The sequence below is a fragment of the Ictidomys tridecemlineatus genome, chromosome 7 (genome assembly GCF_052094955.1).
Source record: "Ictidomys tridecemlineatus isolate mIctTri1 chromosome 7, mIctTri1.hap1, whole genome shotgun sequence".
Taxonomy (NCBI): Eukaryota; Metazoa; Chordata; class Mammalia; order Rodentia; family Sciuridae; genus Ictidomys; species Ictidomys tridecemlineatus.
Genome location: NC_135483.1, coordinates 43,166,337 through 43,191,953, shown reverse-complemented (window position 1 = coordinate 43,191,953; position 25,617 = coordinate 43,166,337). Strand labels below are relative to the sequence as shown.

Sequence of the window (25,617 nt, the reverse complement as noted above, 5' to 3'; positions counted from 1 at the left end):
ACCACATTTCTAGTAAGTTTTCAGGCAACGCTGATGAATAAGATAGACTGACTTGGAATGTATATATTATATTTTTTTCCATAATTTCATGACAAATTAAATTACATCAACTACTGTATGACAGAGTAACTACTGTTTTTCCCAATTCAGTATATCAAACAAGGTTTTATCTAGCCTTCCCCACCAGTGGTTTGGAATTTTTCTTCCTACATTATCAGTATTACTGATATTGATACATAAGGACAAACTTGTCAGTTTTTGTTTTTCACTCTATAATTAAACATATAGGGAAATAAAACTGCCATTTTCCAACTTTTGTCAGATTATCAAGTACAGTCTTTATTGTACATGTCCTTCCCACAGTGACAAAGCCCTTTTTTTTCTTAGCTTAACAACATGTGTTTTTAGCTACAATACTACATGGCAAAAATAAAACAATATTTGACCAATACATTTGAGCATTTGGCTTGCCTTTTGGCAGCTTAAAACTATAAAGTTAAAAATTTTACATGCTGCTTACAAATCTATTTTTATATTTAGCTTTATTACCTTAATGTAACAAAGGAAATGCAATGCTCTTTAGTTTTAATGCTTACCATTAATTCTTTCATACAATTGCCTCCCTACTTATTTTAATTCACATTCTCTACCGGCTACAGTAAATCAGCAAGACTTTCAGAGCAGGTTCTTAGTTGATATATATTTTCTTAACCTCTGCATATCTATCTTCCAATTGCCTGCAAACAGAAAAAAAAAATAACTTGGCAGGGTATATAATTCCCGGTTCAAAATGATTTACCCATAAAACTTTGTTGATACCGTTCCATCGTCTTCCGCCATTTAGAACTGCCCAAGAAAAACCTAAGGGCAGCCTGAGTTTTGCCGCTCTCTCGGTAACCTGCTTTCTTTGTCTGGATATCTGGAAGTTTTTCTTTATCCTCGAAATTTTAAAAAGCCACCAGAATATGTCTAGGAGTTGCTTCCTTTTCATTAAATTTTTAAAAGTACCCTGTGAGCCTTTTCCATTTGCAGACCTTCAACTCTGGAAAAGTTTCCTCAGTTAGTTAGTTAGTTTTATTATTTCAGCTTCATTTGCTCTGTCCTGTTTCGGGTATTTCTAGTATGCGTAGGCTGTTTCTCCTGGATCCCCCTTCTAATTCTCTTTTTCTCCTCTTGTCTTGATTTCATCTCCCTTTTTCTCTATATCCTCTTGTTTGGCATTTACTTTGGTTGTCTCACTTGGTGGCCAATCCGGCTTACACATTTTTATTAACTCGAACTCCCTGAAGCCTTCCAAGTGCTCTGACATAACTTTCCTCATCACTAAGCACAGGTCTTTAATCTCCTCTATTATACGACGCTTAATACTTTCCATATCTTGTATTTCCACGGGTACCACTGGTATATCCGCTTCAAGAGGAGGCATCTTCTCGGTTGGGTCGGTCTGTTGGTTTTCTTCTGAACTGCGGTATTATGACCTTGAAAAAAAACAATCGAACTTAATCCTCTATCGTATAAAGACCCAAATGCCCTATTAATAATAGTAATCCATGGTTTTACTAAAATGTTTTGTTTTTCTTACCTTTCCAACAGCTCTTCTGAGCAAAGGCAGCCAAAAATCATCGAAGTTCAAAATTGACGAAGTACTTTCCAAGCACCACACAAAACTGAATAATATCCAAAATGGTTCCCGTTATGTCATCTCCCCGCGCCTCCCGCGAGGGCCAATAGCCTGCCACGTAGCTGTGCGGCCGACGGGGCTGCAGCGCGATAGTCAATTAGGGACTACACTTCCGCGCTTCCTCCCTCGCTGCCCCGCCCATCGAGTTGGGTCACGGTAGTGCGCGTGCGCAAAGCCCCGCTCAACTTTCCTCCTCCTTCCAATGGCTGGTCTCTGATCTGGTGCCGCCTCGAAGGCGGGGCTGGGTCTCAGCGGCGACCAATGGCGCATTGGGTGAGGGTTGAGGGGTGGAAGGTGTCTGCTAGGCTCGTGCTGCAGGTTTTCTCCAACGCGTGTGCCCGGCGACCTGGTCGTCATGGAATCAGACTTGACCGAAGACCTTGATGAGGAGGAGCAGCTGATGAGAAAGCATCGCAAAGAGAAGAAGGAGTTGCAAGGTGATGGGATAGGAAGTAGGAATTTAGAAGCCTGGGAAAGGCGCGGGTCAGATCGGCTTTGGGCAATCTGAAGGGATGACTGACCTGGATCCTCCCAGACTTCCCCAAAGTAAGGAGTGGCCTTTTCTGTCCCTCATCCCCCGACCAGAGCGGCCTTAATCCCGCAGCCTTCAGAGGCTTTCTCTTTTGAACTCTGCTACCATTAATTTGTGCCTCCCAAGTGGCTAGTTCTGAGAATACCGCGGAGACAAAGTCTTGGACCAAATCTGATTCTCTCCCAACTCCACTCTGCCTCCCTTCCCCATTTTCTGCCCTGGTTACCGATGCTTGACCTTAATGAGTGGTGTGTGTGTGTGTGTGTGTGTGTGTGTGTTTGTTTACTTTGCTGGGCCTTGCTCATGCTAGGTAAGGGTTCTTCTATTGAGCTCCATCTCTAGTCCCTATTGGATGCGTTTTTAATTGTCTCACCTCAGTTTAGAGGGCTCAGAAGGGATACTTAAATAGTTGACAACTTGCTTCACTTAATGTTTGTTTTTTCCCATTTTCCTCCTCCTGTCCCCCCAAATAAATTACACCGATTCAAGATTTTATTAAGGCTGTTTTTTGTATTCTTATATGGTCTCAAGCTTCATCTGGGCTCTTCTCTGTAGCTGATATGTTATGACTTCTTGCTTCTGTAGTTACTTTTTTTGTACCTATCTCCCCTTCCCATCTATTTGTTTACTGTTTCCCATTTTCTCTTATTTCTGACTTAATGATTTTGGTGCCTTTGTAGCCAAAATTCAGAGCATGAAAAATGCTGTTCCCAAGAATGACAAAAAAAGGAGGAAGCAACTCACTGAAGATGTTGCTAAGTTGGAAAAAGAAATGGAACAGAAACATAAAGAGGAACTGGAGCAATTGAGACTGACTTGCAAGGAGAATAAGGCATGTGAAATAATGTTTATCTCTGCTTACATCATTTGAAAACAACTGTTTATTATACAAAATCATGAAATTCGTATAGAAATGAAGTCACTCAGTAATACTCCTGCATAATCTTTTATTAATATTTTTGAGGCCAGGGTAACATGTCAGTTAGTTTTTGTAAAAGAAATCAACAAGAAAGGTACATTTCTTTACCTATTTACTTACCCAGAAGATGAGCAGATTGATAAAGCTTCACCAAATGAAAGTTGCAAGATCAGACTTCTTGTCTCAGAATTGCCACAGTATAAGATTCTAAGCTGGCCAAATTTCCCTACATGTAATATGACACATACTTCTGCTGTCTAATCACAAGTTCTTATAAAAATCAAATGGGACAACAAATGTGAAATCATTTTTAAATTATGAAAATGCTTTTTGAACAAGTTGTAATAAATGAAATGTTACTGATGTTTTTTTGGTAAATGTAAACAGGCTAATTTCCATCATTTGAACTAATATTTATCATTGTAGCTAATTTATGTGTGCCAAGCACTTTGTTTAACATATTACATGTGCTATTTTACTTAATCCTTGGTAATACTCTATGATATTATCAGTGAATCAAGTGTAGATAATACCACAATTCCTGTGGGAAAAATGGTTAGAGATTTAAGAACTTTGTTTGAAGTCACAACAGTTATAAAGTGCCAAGCAGAAGTCAAAATTAGAACCATCTTATTTTTTCTGAATACTGTCATAGCATGTATAGTATAGCAGTTTATTGCAAGGGTTTTGCATACAAAGGATCATAGACTCTAGAACCTCACCATTTTTGGTGGTTAGGAAGTTCTTATGTTTATATAAAATCTTCTCTGCCACAATTAAATTTTCTTTGATTCATTTTTGATGTTGACAAGGGAAGCAATTTGTACTGATTTATAGTAGTTTTTATTAAACATAGTCTCAATTTCTTTTTTAATTTTATTCGCCTGTCTGCAGGATCCTGGGCTTCTTTGTCCTATAATTACTTTTATCTACAGAAAACAAGGCATGATTCTCCAGGTGTTTAATTGTGTTGTCATGATTGTGATATTCGTAATTGTCTTCACTATACTATTTTGATCACTTCTGTTAGCAAAATAATTTTGTTTCCTCTCTTAGGCCTTCATTATTGAGCTTTTTTCCCAGGTTTCCAAGGACAAAAATGTTTGATGATTAAGCTACATATTCTTTACCTGTTAAAATACAAATTCCCATTCTACTCTGATTTATTATCTTCTTCATTAAATTAAAAAGCTTTCTCTTTGAACCCTACCTAAATTCTTATATCATTGCTTTTTGGTTTTCAAATGCTTTTCTGTATCTTGCCTGTTTTCAATATGGCTGTGACTTTTAGTAGAATCTTTTGAAAAATCCTTTTAAGATTCTTAATTTCAGTCAAGTTGGTAACCACTCTCTGAAGTCTTTATCTGATTTTGATATTGGGAATGTAGCCTCTTGAGATTTTTGTCTGCATGTCTTAGAGGCCTTGAGTTTTATGTATATGTCATACTAAGAACTAGCTTAATGTGTAGATACTTAATACTAGTTATTCATCCTAATAGAAGAAATGAAGAATCTGATTTTCTTACTTCAGCAAATACATATGTAGCCATTTGAGTATTAAAATTAGTTATAATATCTAATGGTACTGTAAACATTTTCTGCCTATAATTATCAACTTATAGATAGCAAAAGCTAGGAAAAGCTCATTTATTAGTAGTGTCAAAAATGAGTGCCATCAAGTTATGGCTAATTATGATGGAGAAGGGCCTCTGGCACATTGAAGGTTATGAAGGTAGTAATGAACTGAACGATCATAGGACATATATTTTATATGTACTGTCATCATTCAGAGAAGGGAAGAGTGCCAATGCTCAAATGAATTGGCAGTTATAGAAAGTACAGTATTTAGATTAATGGAGTAGACATTCCAAGAAGGAAGGAAGGCATGTAGAAAGAATAACCATTGTCTTTGAAGAACAGTAAGGAGATTTCTTGGGACGCTAATAAATTCTCTCATAAAAATAGAGAAAGGAGACAAACCATATTATCTAATTTGATGTCTAGTGCTGCTATTCAAATATGAAATATCAATTGGAAGTATATGTGATTTTCATTATAATTTAGTGACCTAATGCTTGAATAATTTTAAAGTATTTTTAATTGACTTGTTAATACTTTTTGTTTTCTTCAGATAGATTCTGTTGCTGTCAATATTTCAAACTTGGCACTTCAAAATCAGCCTCCTCGGATATCGAAAGCACAGAAGAGACGGGTATGAAAGCCATGTCACCAAATACATGTTAATGTTGCTGTTGCTGGCTTAGTACTATCTTAGATGTTGTATAAGAAGGGTATAGAAAATAAAATACAAAGTAGTTCCTGTCAGGGTTTATTAAGGACTTGCTGTGTCTCAGATATTGTGTCAAGCTCTTTATGTGAAAAATGCAGTCTCATTTAGGCCTCACAATAATCCTATGAAATAGAATTTCTTATCCCCTTTTTATAGAGAAAAATATAGGCCTAAAATAAGACTTGTAGATAGGAAAAGCTCATTTGTTAGTAGGGTCAAGAATGAGTGCTCATCCAGTTCTGGCTAATGAAGATGGAAAAGGGCCTCTGCTACATTTAAGGTTATGAAGGTAGCAATGAGCTGAGCAAGCACAGGATGTATATTGTATATGTCTGTCAACATTTAGACAAGGGAAGAGTGCCAGTGCTCAGTGAATTGGCACTTATAGGAAATACAGTTTACACTTCTCTAGGAAGGTGATGGTGGGGAAGGGGGAGTGCAAAGGAATTGTGTTGGTTTAACAAATGTATTATCCCAGGCTTAATTTAGAATCTGTAGAGTGTGTTTCTAGGTGATTGTGTTGTATAACCCTGGTTCAAAAACTATGGTACTAAGTAATGAAGGAAGGATTTGAACCTAGAAGTTAAACAAGATATATAGGTATAAAAAATTTTCACAGAATTATGTGGATATTTTTGTAATGGTTAATTACAATAAAGATTCAGAGAAGGGAAAGTTTCATTATGTTAAGTGATGATTTAAAACTTGAAGAAAATACAAAAATAAAAAAAAACTAAAAATATTTAGTTAGGATATTTCAAATAGGAGAAATAGAATGCATAAGAACAAATGTGGGAATGGAATTTGTATTATAAAGAGCTAAAGAGAAACTTATTTATTTGAAGTAGTGAGTTAATGATCTTAATATTATGGGAATGAGATTGGATAGTTAAGGCTCTTTTACTTTGGGGGAAAAAAAGGTTTAAACCCAATTCTTTTAGTTCCAAATATTATTTTACTAATACTTGATGTTTTCTAGGATTGAAATACATATTTTAAAGCTGGCTTTGCATTTTAGTAGTGTGTAATTTAGTTGAGCTTGGAGTTTAGTGTGTGTGTCTGTGTGTTTGCAGTACTGGAGATCAAACCTAGGGCTTCATGCATGCTGGGAAAAGACTCTACAACTGAGCCACATGTCAAGCCCCACATGGAATTTTTATTTCATTTACTGTTGTTGCTTTACAAGAGTCTTAACTTCTTTAAACTTTAGTTTCATGTTTCTAAAATGAGGGGAAAATTACTTATTTCGTATGACTATTATGAATATTAAATAATATACTGCCAGAACCCTTAACACAATGCCTGGAGACCTAATGGTTCAACAAATCAAACTGTTGTTCACTGTGTTAAGCACAGTATAGTATGTCTCTTAAAAAAATGAAATCTGAGAGCCCTTTGTTTGGAAGTTGATTAAGTGGTACATGGTCAAACATTTTTCATATTTGTATAGAATTTGATTGTAGAGCAAATATTTTGATTGTGAATTTTAAAGAATAATGAAATGTAGGGCTGGCATTGTGACTCAGTGGTAGAGCGTTTGCCTAGCATGCATGAAGTACTGGGTTCTATCCCCAGCACCACATTAAAAAAAAAAAAAACTAAATAAACAAAATAAAGGTATAAAAAGTATTATTTTTAAAAAAGAATAATGAAATGTAGATTTCATGCTCTCTAGGAGATCGTCTAATTCAGCTCTATATTTGTAATAGGCTTTCTTTTAGTGATGGCTTCACAGTTGTCACCTAGTTTCTATAGATTAAGAACAAAAGGTTAGAAATTTTGTGTGCTGGCAGCATAACTGTGTTTTAGGAATTACTTCTGATTACTAATTGATACATCCTACAATAGCCTACTTATTTCCAGAAAACATAAGGCTATAACTCTCCTTATTCATCCCTACCTGGACTCTTAGGCAACAAAACAAACTCCCTTACTTTTCTCAAAAATTTGTGTTGCTTTTCTCCTAATTAAAGTTAATACCTTTTTCAGCTATATTGTCATAAAATTTAGTAGCTTTTAAAGTTAGTTGCTTAACAGTTGGCAGAAAAAATACCCATAATGTACAGTTTCTTAATACTTGGTTATGTTAATGGAATTTTAGAACAGAAAACCCTAAATGATTATGATACTTATGGAAATGGAGTCCGAAATCAGGATAGACAATTGGTATTATATTATTTGGAACCTTTCTTTTAGCTGAAATACCAAGGAATAAAAACCACTTAATTAATGGTGTTTGTTTATGGAAAAGATACAATTTTGTATGAAACCACAGCAAAAATGTTTGAAGATTTATTGTATAAGAATACTGTAGAATATTGTGGAGCACATCATTTATTTTTAATCTGGAAAGACACAGGAATATTTTAGTACTTCAAAAAACTTGGATGCTTTTTGGCTTAGTGGAAAAAGCCCAAAGTAGAAGTTAGAATTGAATTCTAAAAATATTTATATGTTCCATGCTATTTTTATCTTATATACATTTTCATTTAATGTCATTGATGCCATTCTGTCTCCAGTATGATGTGTTAAAAAACAATGTCTAATGCTGTTGGGAAACTACATTGCAAAGAAAAGAATGCAAAGGATTTCCCACCCAGTATACTGGAAAGAAAACCCAATTACTTGGGAATACTGAAGGAAAACATGAGGGGAAAAAATAAAATAAAATGATTGGTAGTTTAGAAACCTTTAGGGTTTTGTGTATAAAGTTCTACTCCTCCAGCAAAAAAAGTGCATGACATCATTAACTCAGCTTCGGTCTGCTCCAACTCTTATTCTGATTCAGGTGCTTGAATAGATGGAGCTTTCTGTTCTTGGCCCCTGTTCTGCTCTAACTGTATGGCTTTGGAAATCCTTATGCATCTGTTTCCTTGGAAGAGGAAAATGGGGGTGTGTGGTTTAGATTAGATGATATCCAAGGTGCTTACTCTTACTCTTCCTCTCCCCTCTGAAACTGTTAGCTTGTTATAAAGTAATAGTGCCATCTTGTGTTTTAAGATATTATATCCTGTGATTCATATTTGTATATAGGTAGTTCATGTTACTTCTGTCTTTGTTGAAGTTGGGAGGTAAATCCCAAACAGGCTTGTGTTTTGTTAGAGAGATATTACTGTTTTGATTCAGGGAACTTAGAAATCAGTTCAAGATCATCTAACATGGCATATAACAGGCAGATAGTACAAGTATTGTGGCAATGAGTTAATTGAAATTTGTTTCCCATTCACTTCTTTAGCCCCAAGAGGAGTTAGAGCTAGAAGTAGGGATGTCTTTACTTTTTCTACTCTTGGTTTACAAACTCCTTCACTGTGATTCACTACAAATGTTAAGATTTTTAGAATTTGATTTAACTATTTTTATTCTCTTAAACTGAAAACCAGTTTCCTCCCTGAGTGTACAAATAAAAGAACTCATGGTAGAGAATTAGAAGCTAAAGAAAGCACATAGATACAGGCACACACACTAAAATACAATGTATTTTAATGCTACCATCCAGAAAAAAAGCACTACAGATATTTTGTATATATTCCTCTAGGTTTTTATGCTTTATAAGCATAGACTTAATATATATTAACTATATCTCTATCTTTTTAGCCTCCATATCATCTCTTGACATTTTAATGTGGTACTCTAGCTTTGTGAACTGTTTTTACCTTTGAAACATAGTGCTGTCTGACTTGTGATCCTTACTAGTTTAGCTGTCAGGAATCGTTTCCTCCTCCAATCTTTCCATATCACTTGTGTCACAAATCTCTCATTGACCTCATCCCAACCCCATCCTTACATATGCTTTCATGGGAAGATCTCTTAAGGTGTTTGAATAAGTAAAGCAAATTGTGAGCATTTATTTAAAGCATTTGTTTTACATTTTATACAAGTATGCTGTGTTTATTAAAATGCATCAGAAAACAATCTGGAAAGATACATACCAAACCCCTAAAGAAAGTACTGGGATGACAATGGTATTTCAGGAGAACTTTGATCTATCTGTAGTATTTTAATTTTTTTGTAAATAGGAGTTTTTTAATTAGTTACTTTATTAATTATGTATATGTGTGTATACATATATAGATATCTATAGACATATATATGTATATCTGTGTATAGGTATTTATGTATGTATATGTGTATAGATATCTATAGATCTTTACATATTTTTATATAGAGATGTATATATTTACATATATACATAAGTGTACACTTTTTTTAAGCTAGATATAAAGAATGTCTGCCTGTACCCTTCTAAAGTTTTGAGCATATTTATGTCGCACTTGTGGAGTAATAAGTTAAGAAGCTTAGGTTAACCTGGACTTGAATATGATGAAGTAGTTTAAGGCCTAGGATGACTCAATCTTAAGACAGTACTTTAAAATCAGCAGGTAAAATTTTTAGAAACTTGGCATTAGTTTTTTTTTTTTAATATTTATTTTTTAGGTGTAGATGGACACAACACAATGCCTTTATTTTTATGTGGTGCTGAGGATTGAACCCAGGTCCCACCCATGCTAGGGGAGCGCTCTACTGCTGAGCCACAATCCCAGCCCTGTATTAGTTTATTAAATACACTCCATAGGAAGGACTTTCTTTTGTCCCAGTACAGAGCTAGATAATAGGGCCCACAGATCAAGTGAGTAAAATAGTTTGCATTTAAAGGAATTTATGGTGTAGAATATTCTACAAGTGACAGGATGGTCAATATAATAATGCTTGTGGGAGAAGGGAGAAAAATGGCAAAAAGTTTTGAGAATCATATATCTCTATCCCCTTAATAAGTGAGAATTAGTCCTGATTATTATGAATTAACTTTCCTATATTTTCATCTTAGGAAAAGAAAGCTGCATTGGAAAAGGAGCGGGAGGAAAGGATAGCTGAAGCTGAAATTGAGAACTTATCTGGAGCTAGGCATGTAGAAAGTGAAAAACTTGCTCAGATATTGGCAGCCAGAGAGTTGGAAATTAAACAGATTCCATCTGATGGCCACTGTATGTATAGAGCCATTGAGGATCAACTGAAAGAACAGGACTGTGCTGTGACTGTGGCTGCCTTAAGAAGTCAAACTGCTGAATATATGCAAAGCCATGTGGAAGACTTTTTGCCATTTTTAACGAATCCTAATTCAGGAAATATGTATACTGCAGGTAATCCATTTTTCTTTACTATGTTTTATTAATGGTTATGGTTGTTTTTAAATAAAGCTCTTCCTAGTACTGAGCATAAAAAGAACCCATATAGCCCTAATGAGGAGAAAACATCACAAAATTTAGGGAGAATTACTTTCCATAATTTTAATAGATGCAATCACATCTTACTTTATTCAAATCTCTTACATACACAACCACTTTGTGTATTATTTTATATGAGATAAAAGTAGGAAAAGGATTAATCATTATTATTGAAAATAATGTGTTCATATTTAATAAAGTTAAGCATAGAGGTAAGCTTTGACCAGTGACTGGATGTACTGGCTTTTAGATCACAAGCTGAGAATGATTATGAAAACTATTTTTTTTTTACTCCATACTATGGGAAATTTGTGTTATTCTCAATGAACTATAATTAGGAAAATTACTATGTGAGAAAAATTTTATTTTGCTAGACCAAAAATAAACTAGTTAATAACCTGCTTTATTTTCTACAATATTTCTGATAATTAATATAAAGTATTTATAGTGAAGTTAAAAAATGCATATTTAAATGAAAGGGAGAGCAAGTAAATTATCTGAAAGGGTTTCAGGGAAGTAAAAATAGGGGATGGGGCTGTGGCTCAGTGGTAGAGTACTTGCCTAAAATGCATAAGGCCTTGCCTGGGTTTGATCCCTAGTACCTCAAAAAACAGAATAGAAGCAACTTAATCTTTGAGAGAAGATCACAGATTATAAAGTAATCAATAGAAGCAAATCATGTGGCTAGGATAGGTTGGAGAGTGGGAGGTTAAGGTGGACTTTCCTTTAATTGAGTTTGCCCTCCAGAGCATGATACAGAAGATAAGAATGAACACTAAACAGTTGATTAGGTCTCCTTTAGTAAGTATGGCCTACACATGACTATAAGCATATCCAATCCCATAGCCAACTAATTTCTTCATATCTCTTGCTGTTTTAGGTCATTACTATTTTCTAAATAACCAGGATTTCTTTGGCATCCAAAACGCATTTTGCTTTATATTTTGATATGTGTAGAAATAACATGACAAAGTGTCCTATGCTTTATTTCTGACATGATTACTGAGTTATTTATACTGAAACTCCCTAATTCTGACTATAGTAGGACATTTGAGAGGAGGTAAAAATTCATTATGCTTATCAGAGAAAAATATATAAAAAAAGAGTTCATTATCTATATTCAGTTAATATTCTTTGAAGCCCACTGTATGCCAGGCAGGATGCAAGGTGCTGTTCTGAGCACTGAGGATTTAACAGTGATTGAAGCAAATACATGGAACATGTCTTTCTATTAGATGCCTGTAGTCTCCTTCCCTCTCTGGGCAGAAAGGATGTTTGTACTCCACTTCAGCATGCTGTATAAAAAAGTGTGGGAATAAAACATGCCCATGGTAAATTCAGATTAGGTCTTTTACTTCTCCTCCCAGGGCTGATCTAAAAATCCCTTTCCTTGGGTAAAACTGATCCGATGTAAAATAATTTAAGTGCTTCTGAAATAAGAGGTAGAGATACTATTTGATGCTATCTCCAGAAAAGGAGTTTAAACTCACTTGCACTTTACTGGGGTTAAGCATAATTATAGATAGGCTACATATTTTAGTCTTTCATGGTATTCTTTTGTGTGCAGATTTGGGCTTCAAGACACATGTCAAGGTAGTGAATATGGTGGCAGTTTTGAGAATTATTGCATTAGATGAAGAGAGAAAAGTAGGTTTCTTATGTTGGTCTCTGGGCCTCAAGTTGAGGGAGAAAAGCAGAAACTCATTGTTTTGCTCTTGGATAGAATGGTGGTGGAAAAGTGAGATGAATTAAATCTGGATCTGGGAAGTAGATTAAATTTTGGAGGGAGGTGGTAGGGAAGGGAGATGTTCATGACTTAGGCATTTTCATCAGGGGTTGTGGGAGCTGTAAAAAAGAACCCTTGTAATATGAGGTGTGAAAATTATTAAGTGCAATATTCTGATCTGTTCTCTGTAGAAGAGTTTGAAAAGTACTGTGATGATATTGTAAACACAGCTGCATGGGGAGGCCAACTTGAGGTAAGTTTGGAATTATTTATAGTGATTGTGCATTGTTAAATTATTTCTGAATCCCTTCTATAATTTTAAGACATTTTTTACCTGATCCCAATTTCTCTTTGAAAATTTATTTTCTTTGTATATTTGCCATTTCTCGACTGACCAAGAAATAGGGAGTTAACATTCTTTTGCCTTTGATTAAAGTATCTACCTTAAGTAAGAGAAGCACTATTTCATTTTAAGAGCTCAGTGTTAGATCTCTGTGTTGGAGAAGCTGGTGGAATGAATGGTGTTTTCATTTGTGATGCTGCTAGTGCCAATATATTTGATATTGTGGACTTATAAAAAATGGCTCAGCTGATGAACATCACTATTAGAATAATAACTTCTTAACATTAAATATAGAAAATGATTTTTATGTAAAATTACAAGTCAACTCTTTCCAAAACACATCTATTAAAATTGTGTTTTGAATTCCTAATTGGTAGTTAACTTACTTGAAAGCACTAGATGATGCATTAAAATTGCTGTATAAGAAAACAATATGTTCAGTCACTTATAAAGATCTTTTAAGAGTTCTTTTTATCACTACTTCTTAACTCTTACTGTTAACTTTGTTTCATTATAACAAAATAAAACACCTGAGTAGACCCAGTGGCGATGGGCAATCTGGGATATCAGAAAGAAGCTAAGAAGTCTAGCCTTGGGTTGAAGTTCTAACGTCTCCCTTCCATTTCTCTGTTATGTGACCTAGGGTTGTCAGTTAACTTCTTTAGCTTGTTTCTTAATTATAAAATATACCTAATAATTCCTGTGTATACTCCATCAAGCATTTGTGAACATTAAATAAAGAAGTATCTGCATAAAAGTTCATGATCTAAAATGCCAGATGGATGAAACTAGAAGTATTATTAATCACATTGTATAATGGTGATTAGTCGTCTTGAGTAGTCTATGGCTTTACATATTCACTTTAGGAACTGTTTTTCAAAGATGTGAAAGGAATGTTTCTCAGATCTTTTTCTTAGCAGTGCTATATTTGTACCTCTCCACCAGAGGGAACCATGCCCATTAGTTTTGTATGTCTCTCTGCTGGGTCTCAGAAACTCAGGAAATTTTTATAGTAGTATTGTGACTAGTATTAGGAATAAAAATGCTTGAACTTTCATATAATGTCATTCATTACCGTGAGTATTGGAGGTTTATTCAACTGTTTAAGTTGAGAAAAACTTTAAAAACATCCATTGAAGGACATTTACTCATGAATTAACTGTGGATTTATTTTAAATAGAAATTATTATTTCTGAAGAGTTAGAAGGGATATTAAAATTTCTAAAGCTTGCTTTGCATCCTTCATTCTGTATTAGTTTTTAAAAACCTCTTTTAGACATAAGAAATATGTGCTTCAAATGAGTGTTTTACAAAATAGAGCATGGGATTGTGTTTGCCACTGTGTAGCATGGAATTATTTCCATATTCTTGAATTAATTTTTTACTTTTTTTTCAAAACTTATACAAGGGCTGTGTTCTTCATGTAATGTTCTTATAAAGTGGCAAATAACAGGGTACTGTGATCAAAGATTGGCGATAATTGATTTATTTAGGAACTTTCTCTCTAGACTCAGACTTCTTCATTTCAGCACTGGTCATTTAGTTTTCTAATGTTTGATTTTGACAAGTCTTTTAATTTTTCTCTGCTTGGGATTCTGGCTCTTTTAAAATAACACTAGTAATTGAGTGTGGTGGTACATGCCTGTAATCCCAACAGCCACTCAGGAGGCTGAGGCAGGAGGATTCCAAGTTCAAAGTCAGCCTTACCAACTTATCGAGACCCTGTCTCAAAGTAAAAAGTAAAAAGAGCTGTGTATGTGGTTCAGTGGATAAGTACCCCTGGGTTCAACCCCCAGGTTAAAAAACAAACATTAATAACAACATTACTAGTACCTATCCCATCAAGTCATTTTGAGGATTGAATGAATTAATACACATAAAGTGTTTAAGTGCTTAGAGGGTTTAGTCATAGTAAGTCTACAAAGTGTTAGCATTCATTTCATTAGTAATGTATTCATCAGGCCTTACACTCTTGATTTTACATTGTACATTGTGGAATTACTTAAAGTTGTCTATTTGTTCATCAGCTAGAAATTCCTTGACAGAGCAGTACAATTTATATACATATCCCATTCTAACTTGCCTTGAAAATTATAGAACAGTGGTTCTCAACATAGGTTTTCCATTGGAACCATCTGAAAAGTTTTTAAAAAATAAACTTCCTGTGTTGTCTCCTCACTCCCCAGTTGTTATTGTTTTGATCTGGTGTTTAAACATTGGTATGCAAGAACTCTTTGTTATGGAAATGTTCATGTGTATTAAAAAATAGAGACCAGTATATTAAACTCAGTTTACCCATCATACCACCTTACTAACTTTGACATTGATGGTTTTACAAAAGGTTTTACAAAACTGTTATGTAGCCAGAGTTAAAGGAATCCCTGCTTTTGATTTAATAAGTATTATATTTATTTGTTAAGTCAACAAATATTTATTTTTCCACTACTGGTTAGGAACAGAGCACATGCTTGTTCTGACTGCTTACCCTGTTCATATGCATGTACTTTAGTAGTCTATGGTTGGGATAAGATTGACATTTTTATTTTCCTTACTAATACATTTTTTCTCCCCATAGCTAAGAGCTCTGTCTCACATTTTACAAACACCAATAGAGATAATACAAGCAGATTCTCCTGCTATTGTAGTTGGCGAAGAATATTCCAAACAACCATTAATACTTGTGTAAGTATCTAGAAAGTTTTACTGTTTTATATTTTTATAATGAAGACAAAAAAAATTGTAAAAAGATTTTAGGTTATATATGTTGATTAATCAACACTGTCTTTAGCTGAATTAATTCTGCTTATCTTAGATTAAAGGCAAGTGTTGTCCATATATATGATTTAGGTAATTGTTTAAACCTCAAGAGATTTATTTTGGTTATGAGTTAAGAGCAGTTATTCCTAAAGGCTACAAAATTTTAAGACTAGTTTATAAAGTTCCAACATGTGAAAAAGCTGAATTATATTACTGTTGCCTGTTTATTCCTTAGAGATTTTTTTCCTTCATATTGTAAGAGTATTTTGGATTGAGAAATCTCTGAAGTACAGCATGGAGGATTTATTCTTGTCTTAATGTTTATTAGCTGAACTTGCTAAGGTAGTCATTACTGGTTGTGTTTAGGTAAGAATTTAAGCTTATTGAACGCTTAGCATCTCAGCCTTTCCATTTTCCCTCGTGTGATTGAACCACTTGCAGACAGTACTTGTCAAATACTGACAATACTTGTCAAATAGTGTTGAACTCAACTAATATGTTCATGTAGTCTATTGAATGATACCTCTGTGGACTGTCAGTGCTTGGTTTTATGTACTTAATAAGCATTTATATGTAATAAATTAATCAAAACTACTCATTTTTTTCATTTCAGATATATGAGACATGCATATGGATTAGGAGAACATTATAATTCTGTTGCACGGTTGGTGAACACAGCTACTGAAAATTGCAGCTAGTTTACAAAACGTTACACAGTTATGTTTTAATACAGTGTGCCGATCTGAGTATTGCTACCAAGTGCTAAATTGTTCTAAATGCTACTGAAAACACAACTACCTTAAATCAATTTTAAAAATAAGCTTACTACCAGGCTTTTTATAAATATGTCAGAGATAAACTTTAACCAGTATCCTCTTAGTGGTATTTTGAAACTTAAAAATTGATGTGGAGAATATCACTTATAGACCAAGGTCGTACCCTGTTTACTGATACATTTTTATCATTTTTATTTATATAGCATCCTGGATATTTTGTTCTGTTTAAGGATACATTTTTAAATGTTTAAAAATTTCATCCCACTACTAAAATTTTCCAAAGAAAATTTCAGTGTAATTTTTCTAGAAGTGAAATGACTCATTCTCTGTCATTATAATAAAGTGGTATTGTGATGGCAAATTTAATTAATGCTTATAAAATAAACTTGACTTCACTAACCTTAGTGTTGATGGGATTAGTGGGGTGAAGTTTTTATGTAGCTTGTCAGTGCAGCTAGGAAGCTTGCTATAATAATTAAGAATTTCTAAATATTTATTCAGTTATTAAGTTTAAAGAAATGAGACAAAGTCAAAGGTAAATAGATACTCACTGTCAAATTTAAACCTCTAAAGATTAGAGATTTGCCTTTTATTTGTGTATAACTTTAACAAGACATGACAGAGCATTGTCTAATTCATTTATTACTCTTTGCTGTTCTTGAACTTTAGACTGGAGTTAGTGTCATCTCTTGATTCTCTTCTTAACTGCTTATTTTTATATTTTCTAGTGTGGTTTCTGTTCACTACTCAGCTGTTTTGCTTTCCCTGCATCCTTTTCCACTAACTGACATTTTGTGGCCTCTCATTCTTTTCCTTCTGCAAGTTGAGGATTTTGCAGTGCAAAAGGTGCCAAGGCCACATTTATTTCACGTTCTTTCTCTTTTCCAGTTTGTCTTACAAGATCTGTCCCCTTCTGCTCATTCTCTAGGATTAGATAAAAGCCCTTGACACTATTTTGTTATTAATGCCACTTTCTTCAACTCAATTATTTGGAGAATTCTTATGTTGTATAAAGGGTTGAGTTGAAAGCCACTGTTTGGGCACCAAGAATTTCATAGTAAAATAAGTTTGCAGGAGTTTTCTGTGTGAATTATTAATTTTAAATATATTATTAATTTTAAATATATAAATATAATTTTAAATATATTCTGAATATATTTAAAATTATATTTATATAAATATAATTTTAAATATATTCTGAAGGCTACCTGTTTTGTTACCTTTAATCTGAATTTTTTGGGGCATCTTAGTGTTCTTTCTAAGAGATAATACCCACATATACAAATGTATCTGATAATTTATTATGTAAGGAAATATTATGAAAACGAGATCTATTTGATTTGATCTGTTTTTCCCAAGTTAGAAATATAAGATATAAGAGGGTAAGATTTAGCATCAAGTTTATAACATTTGAATTTTTTTTCATTCACAAAGTATTTATTGATTGTTTATCATGTGCCAGGTAAATGACAGTGTATGAGAAAATCAAACAAATATCTGGGAACTTATAATGTTATTATAACATTGGAATTTTTGCTCCATTATAATTTTTATGAGGAAATATTGTGTTTATAATATTAAAAATGGCTTCAGACTGGGCTTGGTGGCACATGCCTGTAATCCCAGCAGCTTGGGAGGCAGGGGGATTGCATGTTCAAGGCCAGCCACAGCAACTTAGTGAGACCCTGTCTCAAAATAAAAAAAATAAAAAGAGGACTGGGGGTGTGGCTCAGTGGTTAAGTGCCCCTGGGTTCAATCTCTAATATCAAAGAAAAAAAGGCTTCAGTCACACCTGGCCAGCAGTTAACACTGTAGGAAGCTGGTCAGGACTGTGGTCAACTAGAGCAAGTAAGTACATTTTGCCTCCAAGCAATATATTCTGAAGGCTACCTGTTTTGTTACCTTTAATCTGAATTTTTTGGGGCATCTGAAATTTATAAAAGAAGGAAACCAAGAATATTAAATGCTTTGGGTGTATTTTGAAGTAAATCCGTTACTTTAAAATATCAGCATTAAGAAATAATAAAATTTTATGAAACCTAGTTATTATAAATTCCAGCATCATCAAAAGTATTCTAAAAATAACTCATTGGTGTTTTTCTTTTTTAAACAAGAAGAGTTAAAATATTCTTAATTATATGGTTTTCTTTTTCTTTTTTTTTTTAAGTACTAGGGCCTAGAGTTGCTAAAGCAAGTGTTCTACTATTGAGCTGCATCCCCAGTTTATCTTATTTTCTGCTAACCTTTTTAATTTTTTTAAAAAATTTAAAGGGTCAGTACAGTTATGAACAAGATTTGTATGGTTAGCTGTTTTTCATAAAACTACAGATAAATATTTGTATAACTGAAAAAAAAAGCTCTTCCCCACCCCCACCCCGAAATAGCAGATATTAGTTTAAAAACAGCATATGATACTGGGATATGGCTCAGTGGTAGGGGGCTTGCTCAGCATGTGCAGGGCTCTGGGTTCAATCCTTAGCACTACAAAGGGGGGAAAAAAGCAGCATATATTAATTTGGTTTGCTGTATGATGATGGCCTAATGGAAATTACATAAGCTTTCTTTTGTCCTAATTTGGAAAATTGTATGTCATTTCTGGAATATGTCTTTAGCCAAGAATTTTATCCACTTAAATATGTTTACAGCTTGTATAAAGCAAAAAAAAAAAAAAAAGTATGTGTGTAACTCTTGTGAGCAATGTAGTTTTGCTCATATTATCTGATGTTTGCCAAAAGAATAAAAGATGAATGAATTAAATCAATATTTGTTTGTTCACATTGTCATTCTTCAATATTTTTAAAATTCAGAAACAGAAAACACATTTTGCTTTAGAATTTTGTTCAGCCTTTGTTTTGTCTTCAGATATAACATAACTAAGAACAATGCAATCACAGATTCTTGCATTTAAGGAAGTTGCAATAAATATATGAATACAGCATTATGCCCAGGGTGGAGGGAGATAATGCAGTAATCTCCATAGCACTTAGAAGTAATCTCCATGGCACTTAGAAACCAGGTAGGAGCTTAGAACTTTTTAGAATAATGAAGAAGATTTATTTAGGATGAATGAATTCTTCTAAGATTCACAAGTGTCAAAAAAGAAGATTTAGGCATGGTGGCACAGGCTGTAATCCCAGCAGCTGGTGAGGTTGAGGCAGAATTTCAAGTTCAAAGCCAGCATCAGCAATTTAGTGAGATCCTGTCTCAAAAAGTAAGAAGAGCAGGGAATGTTCCTCATTGGTAGAGTACTCTTGGGTTCAGCACCTCCATATCCTAAAGAATAAACTTTATTGGTGTGGATAAATGGAAGCAGTAAGAAGCTTGTGCACATTGGTGTTGGCAATAAATTAATACAATTTATTGCCAACACCAATACAACCTGGTACAGGTTGTCATGAACTAGTTGAGGAGGCAGGTTAATTGTTTTCTGAGACCTTAATTAGTGATTTTACACTTTTTAAATCATTTATTAAACAAATATGAATGACTTTTTCTCCCTGTTTCTCATTTTTTTTTCTTTTTTTTTCCCCTTTCTATTCTCTCTTAGTTTAAGTCTAATTTAAATAGTTGTTATTCATCTCATCTTTAAACTCATGGTTTTTTGTGAGGGGTGAGGAGGGTACTGGGGATTGAACCCAGGAGCTCTCTACTACTGAACTATGTCCTCATTCTTTTTTTTTTGTTTGTTTAAATACCGGGTCTCCTAAATTACCCAGGCTGGCTTTGAATTTGAGATCCTTCTGCTCCACCCTCCAGAAGTAGCTTAGAGACACACAACACCATGCCCAGCTTTTTTTAAATACAAGTTCTAGGAAGTATCACTGTGACACTTTGGGAACCCACCTTGTTCTCTCATACTTTGTGGGCCTTGTTCAAATGGTAGTTCATACCATTCAGAATTGAATGTTTCAATCTATCTGCTTTACCTAGCTTAGTTGTTTTCCTGGTCTCAGCTTAAAAAGGATCCCCTGAAGCACACATTCCCTCATGCCTCCCACCTGAGGTAGGTTAGGTATGACAGTCTAATGCATACTTCTTCCTAGTACCTATGTACTTATAATTAGTTACTTTTATTGAACATTTGTTCTGTTTTTTTTTTCCCCCTAGTCTTTTAAATGCTCATAAACAAGAACTTGTTGACCAATGTCAAAATATTTAGTACATTGCCTAACCTACATTAGGTGCTTAATAAATGTTTATTGATAGCCTTGGGATATTAGGTAGAGAAGAAAGTTTATGATTGAGGAGTTGCCGCTAGGCTGGGAATAGAGAGATGGAAATGACAGAATTGTGCTTCCTCACTAAAGGTCTGCTTTCTAATTTACTTGGATGAATTCTTTAGTTCTTTTGGTCAGTTAAAGGGAGAAAGGGAACCCAAGAGTATTTTCTATTCTAATATAGGTGGAATATCCCCAGTTTGAAAATCCAAAATTTGAAGTGTCCCCCAAATTCAAAACTTTTGAGTACCAATAAAAATCCACATTATTAACTTTGTTTTATATGCAAAATTATTAAATATATTCTATTAAATGACATTCATGCTATATAAAATCTGTATAAGGTATACATGAAACAATCTTGTGTTGTACTTGAGTCCCATTCCCAAGATATCTCACAATTAGGCAAATATTCCAAAATCTGAAAGAACATGAAATCCAAAATGCTTCCTATCCCAAGCATTTCATATAAGGAAGTCTCAACCTATAGCATTCTACCATTGGTTTATTTTTGTGCATCACTTAGGACAATGTCTGATTTTAGTGAATCTACAAAATATGAGGATCAACCAAAATAAGTATACAGATTTTTAAAAAGTTAAAAGCCTAAAGAGACCATAATGCTTATAGTTGTCTTATTTTAGAATACTCAGGATGACTAATGTAACTTACTGAAATAAATCACTACCTTTCTATAAGGTGCTGAATTAAACAATTCTCTGAATAACAATGACTTATTCTGTTTCTTGCAGTTTCTTTTTTGTCACCCTTCTTTATAATTTCACTCAATACAGTATAAACACGTGGATTAATAAGAATCTAATGCCTGATGAGTTTGATGAACAAAAAATATAACCGCATTTTAAAAAGTAGGTTGCTGTTTTGGAATCTGCCATTTGTCATTCCCACCCCATGGCCCCTGCTTGAAATTGTAAAGGCTTTGTACAATTAGATCAGCTTCTCAACAGTGGCACTGTTGATGTTTTGAGTTGGATGAGTTTTTGTAATAGGGGTTTTCCTGTGTGTTATAAAATGTTCAGTAGCATCCCTGGCCTCTAGTCACTAAATGCCACTGGCACCTTCTTCTAGTTTTAAGAACAAAAAATGTTTCCTTGGGGACAAAATTGCCCCCAGTCGAGAACCACTTATTGGATCATATGTTATTGCTAATGATGTTGCAAAGTTCTAAGGAAATTAATTTAGAACAAACTTTGGGCACATTAGTTATTCATCTGCATTTCATGACTTTGACAACTACCTAATGATGGACTTTAGATGAATCATTGAAAAGTTCAGTAGGCTTTAACTTTTTTTTTTTTTTTTTTCCTTTTCCATATCATCCTCCAGTGATTATTTGGCTTCTAAGATTACTGGTAGTAGCATTCAGGACAGACTATGTTATGCTGTGATTAACAACTTAAAAATCTTGGGGTCTCATACTAACAAAGAAATATTTCTTGTTTGTACAGTTTGCAAGTTGGCTGGGCTGTACTCCATGTTTCTACACTCTAGTGCCCAAACTATTGGCATTATCACCCTCAAACTTCTTTAGAAGAGAACATTCTGGAAGGTCTCACTTCAGCAAACAAATCTGGCTTAGAAGAAACACATCTCATTTCCATTCATTTGTAGCAGTCAATCACATGGCCTTGCACAAATAGGAAAAGGCCCAGAAGAGCAATCCTTCCGTGTGATCTGAAGTGAGGGAGCTGGAATATTTGATGAACATTATTAAGCATTGTCACATGTGCTGGAAATAGTGGCATTTGGGATCAGACTTGCATCTACATCTTGACCTTGGTGTTTACTAACAAATCTTTCAGAGTTCTAGTTGGCTTGTTATAAAATAGGAATGATAATATTTCCCTAGTAAAAGAACTGTAATGATAAATAGGGAAGTTTAGGTAATCCATCTAACATTTTAGTATTTTCTCTAAGTGATGTTTTTGAGAATAATGTTTATTATTTGGGTGTTTTTATTTTATTTTTTTGGCCTAAATGCCACTAGGAGGGAGGCAGAACCATAATAGGACATTAATCTCTTTTGGAAAACTGAAACTGTCAAGGTGGTTCATAAAGCAGCGCCTTGAGATGCTAGAAAGAGGTGGGGCTTCATTATGGCCATTGGTAGTCAGCACAAAGGAATTTTCAGTAGCTAGTCTTGATATGAGACCAAGGAAGTACCAAGGAGTATTTGATAAAATATGGCAAACATTCTTTTGGCATATTTTGTTTGGCTTGTGTAGTGATTAAAAAGGAAAAAAATATTAGTAGGTAGCATTTAAGAACAGGGGATTTCACTCAAAAGTCCATATTTTTAGCTTCTCAAAAAAATTAAAAAATATTTTCTCATAGCAACACTCAGCAGGAGCTGAGTACTTGTGGTCTGCTTTGGATGGGACGTATGTTGTTTCTGTTTACCCACAATCATCTCCTCGTGGTCTGCAAACATATTTCTTGTCTTAAGTAGAAAATGCCCAGTTCCCCAGTCATAATCTTGACATTGTCTTATACAGTCTCCACTATGTTCCCTGTTTTGGTTTATTCCTTGATAATTAGACTTTGTATGTGTTTAGCTATCTTATTGGTCTTGGTTTTATCTCAGTGTTCAATTTTCTAATCTATTCATTGCTACTTTTTATTTTGATTGGCTTCTTCTAGTTTCTATGTGTTTAGTATTTGGTACATATTTCTAAAAAACATAGTGTGCATTTTTTAAGTAGAATCTTGAGAATTTCCTGTAGACAAGGTAATTAAATGCTGGTCTGTAAGCTAGTCTCAGTGGCAAAACAAAAAAATTTAGTATATGATGGTTAGTTTTCATGAGGCATATTTCAATTTAAATTTACTCATAGGTTATGTTCTTTTAGCAGAGGGATTTAAAATGTTCCTTCTTTTATGAAATTATGCTGGTAGTAATTGGGAGTGTAGTTTTTGAAATGACCTTACATGGCAAAATTAAAAGTTGATAACTGTATTTCCCATAAATCATTTCCTACTTTTAAAGTCTGAACCACTAATAGATTTCCAATCTCATAGCCAACATAAGGATTCTTTATGTAACATTTCTGACAGATGCTCACCTACATGCTATTTGAACCCCTTTAACAAGAGTGCAATTGGATATCTAAGGGATAAGTCAAAGCAGCAATGGATAAAGGGGGGGATAGTGACACAAAGGTGGAAGGTCTTTGGTGTAGTGGGCATGTTAGCACATTGTTTTGCCAGAGGTAGTGCTTACCCACTCTAAGAGTAGAGATCTTGATTTAATTGTATATGTGAGATTATACAAGAAAAAGCATAACTACCTCTTATTGAGCACTTTGTGCCAGCCAGTGTCCTTTAGTATGTGGGCTTATGTGCTCTTCACAGAAAGCAGGGGTTGGCATTTTCAACTCTATTTTATAGATAAGGAAATGAGACTTAAAGAGATTAAGAATTACTAACTTGAGCCACATAGCTAGTCAGGGTAAGGCTAACCCTAGAAGTCAGGCCTTTGAGATTCCGAAGTCTTAATAATCAAACATTCTGTTTCCATATTAAAAAAAAAAGTATATCAAGAGAAACCAAATTCTCTTCTTTATAACAGGACAGAGAATTTCTACATCAGTTTTCCAGTACATGAAGCATCTGCTTATTTGAAAACTTTTGCCCCAAGTCTCAGACCACACTTTAATCACAAAATAAGCTTGCCAAAACAAATCAAGTAAGTACATTGGTCTCCACCATAACCCATATTTATTAACTCCTGTTCTTCATGAAGTTTTCCAGCTTTTAAAATCCTTTAATTTGTCACAGGGGCCCTGGTTATTGTCAGAATTAGCCAAGTTCTCTTGTATTATAGAGTGTTAATAAATGAAACAAGCCTTCTCTGTGTTATTAAAATTAATGAATGTTTTAACTTTAAAGTCTTTGAGGTTCTAGAATGCTATGTATTTTCACATTCTCACAGTACTTTCTACTTCCAAAGTAGTTTATAATCATTACTTAGCTATTTTCCATGCAATCTCAAAGGAATAGATTGCTATTCTTTCTTGTTGTTTCATTGATGAGAAGGGAGATATAGCCAGTTTGACTGATTGACATAAGTTTACATGATAAGTCACTTACTGTCTGGGTTAGCATCCAATTTTAGGTTCCTAGTTCTGTGCTAAGTTCACAGGCTATTGTTATCTCAAAAGTGGTGATTTTTCAATTTTCCTGCCAAATGGATTGATTTCTGGTTACTGGGAAAGCTCTGGATGCTGACATTCCACTAGTCTATCCAGCAGAGACTTCAGCAATAATTGCCTTTGCAGTCACCAGTCCAGCAATTGCCTATCCATGGGGAATGAGTTTTGGATGCAGGTCAAAACTCAAAAGTTTGAAATGGCAAACTTTTTTTCTTCATCCCTCTTTCTATATTTCTAATATCTTAATAAACTTGGATCCATGCCACAGCCCTATCCTGTCAAATATTACCCAACTCTCATCTCCACATTTCACATCCTAAATTGTGGTTTACGCTATCTAATGTACCTATGAAAAGAACATTCTAGTAGTCACAGTCTTACCCATGAAATGATCATGGTGTAACATATCATTTCATCTCCATCTTTTTTGTGTTCACAAAAGCCTCATAATGGCTTCTTGTCTTATCCCTTCAACACTTCCTTTCCATCATGCTACTAAAGTGATTTGCCAGAAATGCAAATCTGACTACTATCTTCCTGTATTGTTTACATGAAAGAAAGTTTCTGTATATTATGTTTGGCACCTTAAAAGACCTTTCTGACCCAGTGTGGTGGCACACATCTGAAATCCAGTGGCTTGGGAGGCTGAGGCAGATGGATTGCAAGTTCAAAGCCAGCCTCAGCAATTTAGTGAGGCCCTAAGCAATTTAGAGCAAAACTTAAAAGGGCTGGGGCTCAATGGTTGAACACAGTAGGTTCAATCAAAACCAAACAAAACCAACAACACCTTCTGACTAGGAGACATTGCTCCTCGTGGGATTAGCCATTTCTTAGAGATAGCAAAGGGTTACAGCCTGAAGCAGGCCTCTGATACTCAGACTAACTAGTCCTGAGCCTTCCCTCCTCCATCTGGTCCTTGTACTCCAACAGGCAATATTCCTCTTCCTTAATCATCCCAGGGCCAGATGCCAGAGAACTGGGG

General features: G+C 34.4%; 1 protein-coding gene and 1 long non-coding RNA gene across 3 annotated transcripts; one reads left to right on the top strand and one right to left on the bottom strand.

Annotated features, from left to right (window-relative positions):
* Positions 1–313: 313 nt before the first annotated feature.
* LOC110598472 (uncharacterized) lies at positions 314–1,981 on the bottom strand. Its single transcript, XR_002484313.3, has 2 exons — positions 1,583–1,981; positions 314–1,478 (listed from the first exon to the last, which is right to left on the bottom strand). It is a non-coding gene; the product is annotated as an uncharacterized LOC110598472 (long non-coding RNA).
* Otud6b (OTU deubiquitinase 6B) lies at positions 1,921–19,007 on the top strand. 2 transcript variants are annotated; one of them, XM_005328643.5, is made up of 7 exons: positions 1,921–2,118; positions 2,894–3,045; positions 5,264–5,344; positions 10,248–10,560; positions 12,562–12,623; positions 15,289–15,395; positions 16,084–19,007. In XM_005328643.5, exons 1-7 carry the CDS (start codon positions 2,037–2,039, stop codon positions 16,166–16,168), a joined length of 882 nt encoding a protein of 293 aa, XP_005328700.3. In that variant the 5' UTR covers positions 1,921–2,036; the 3' UTR covers positions 16,169–19,007. The 2 variants fall into 2 exon arrangements, with proteins under 2 accessions (XP_005328700.3, XP_040149806.2); XM_040293872.2 differs by having other exon boundaries at positions 2,088–2,227.
* The last annotated feature ends 6,610 nt before the right edge of the window (positions 19,008–25,617 follow it).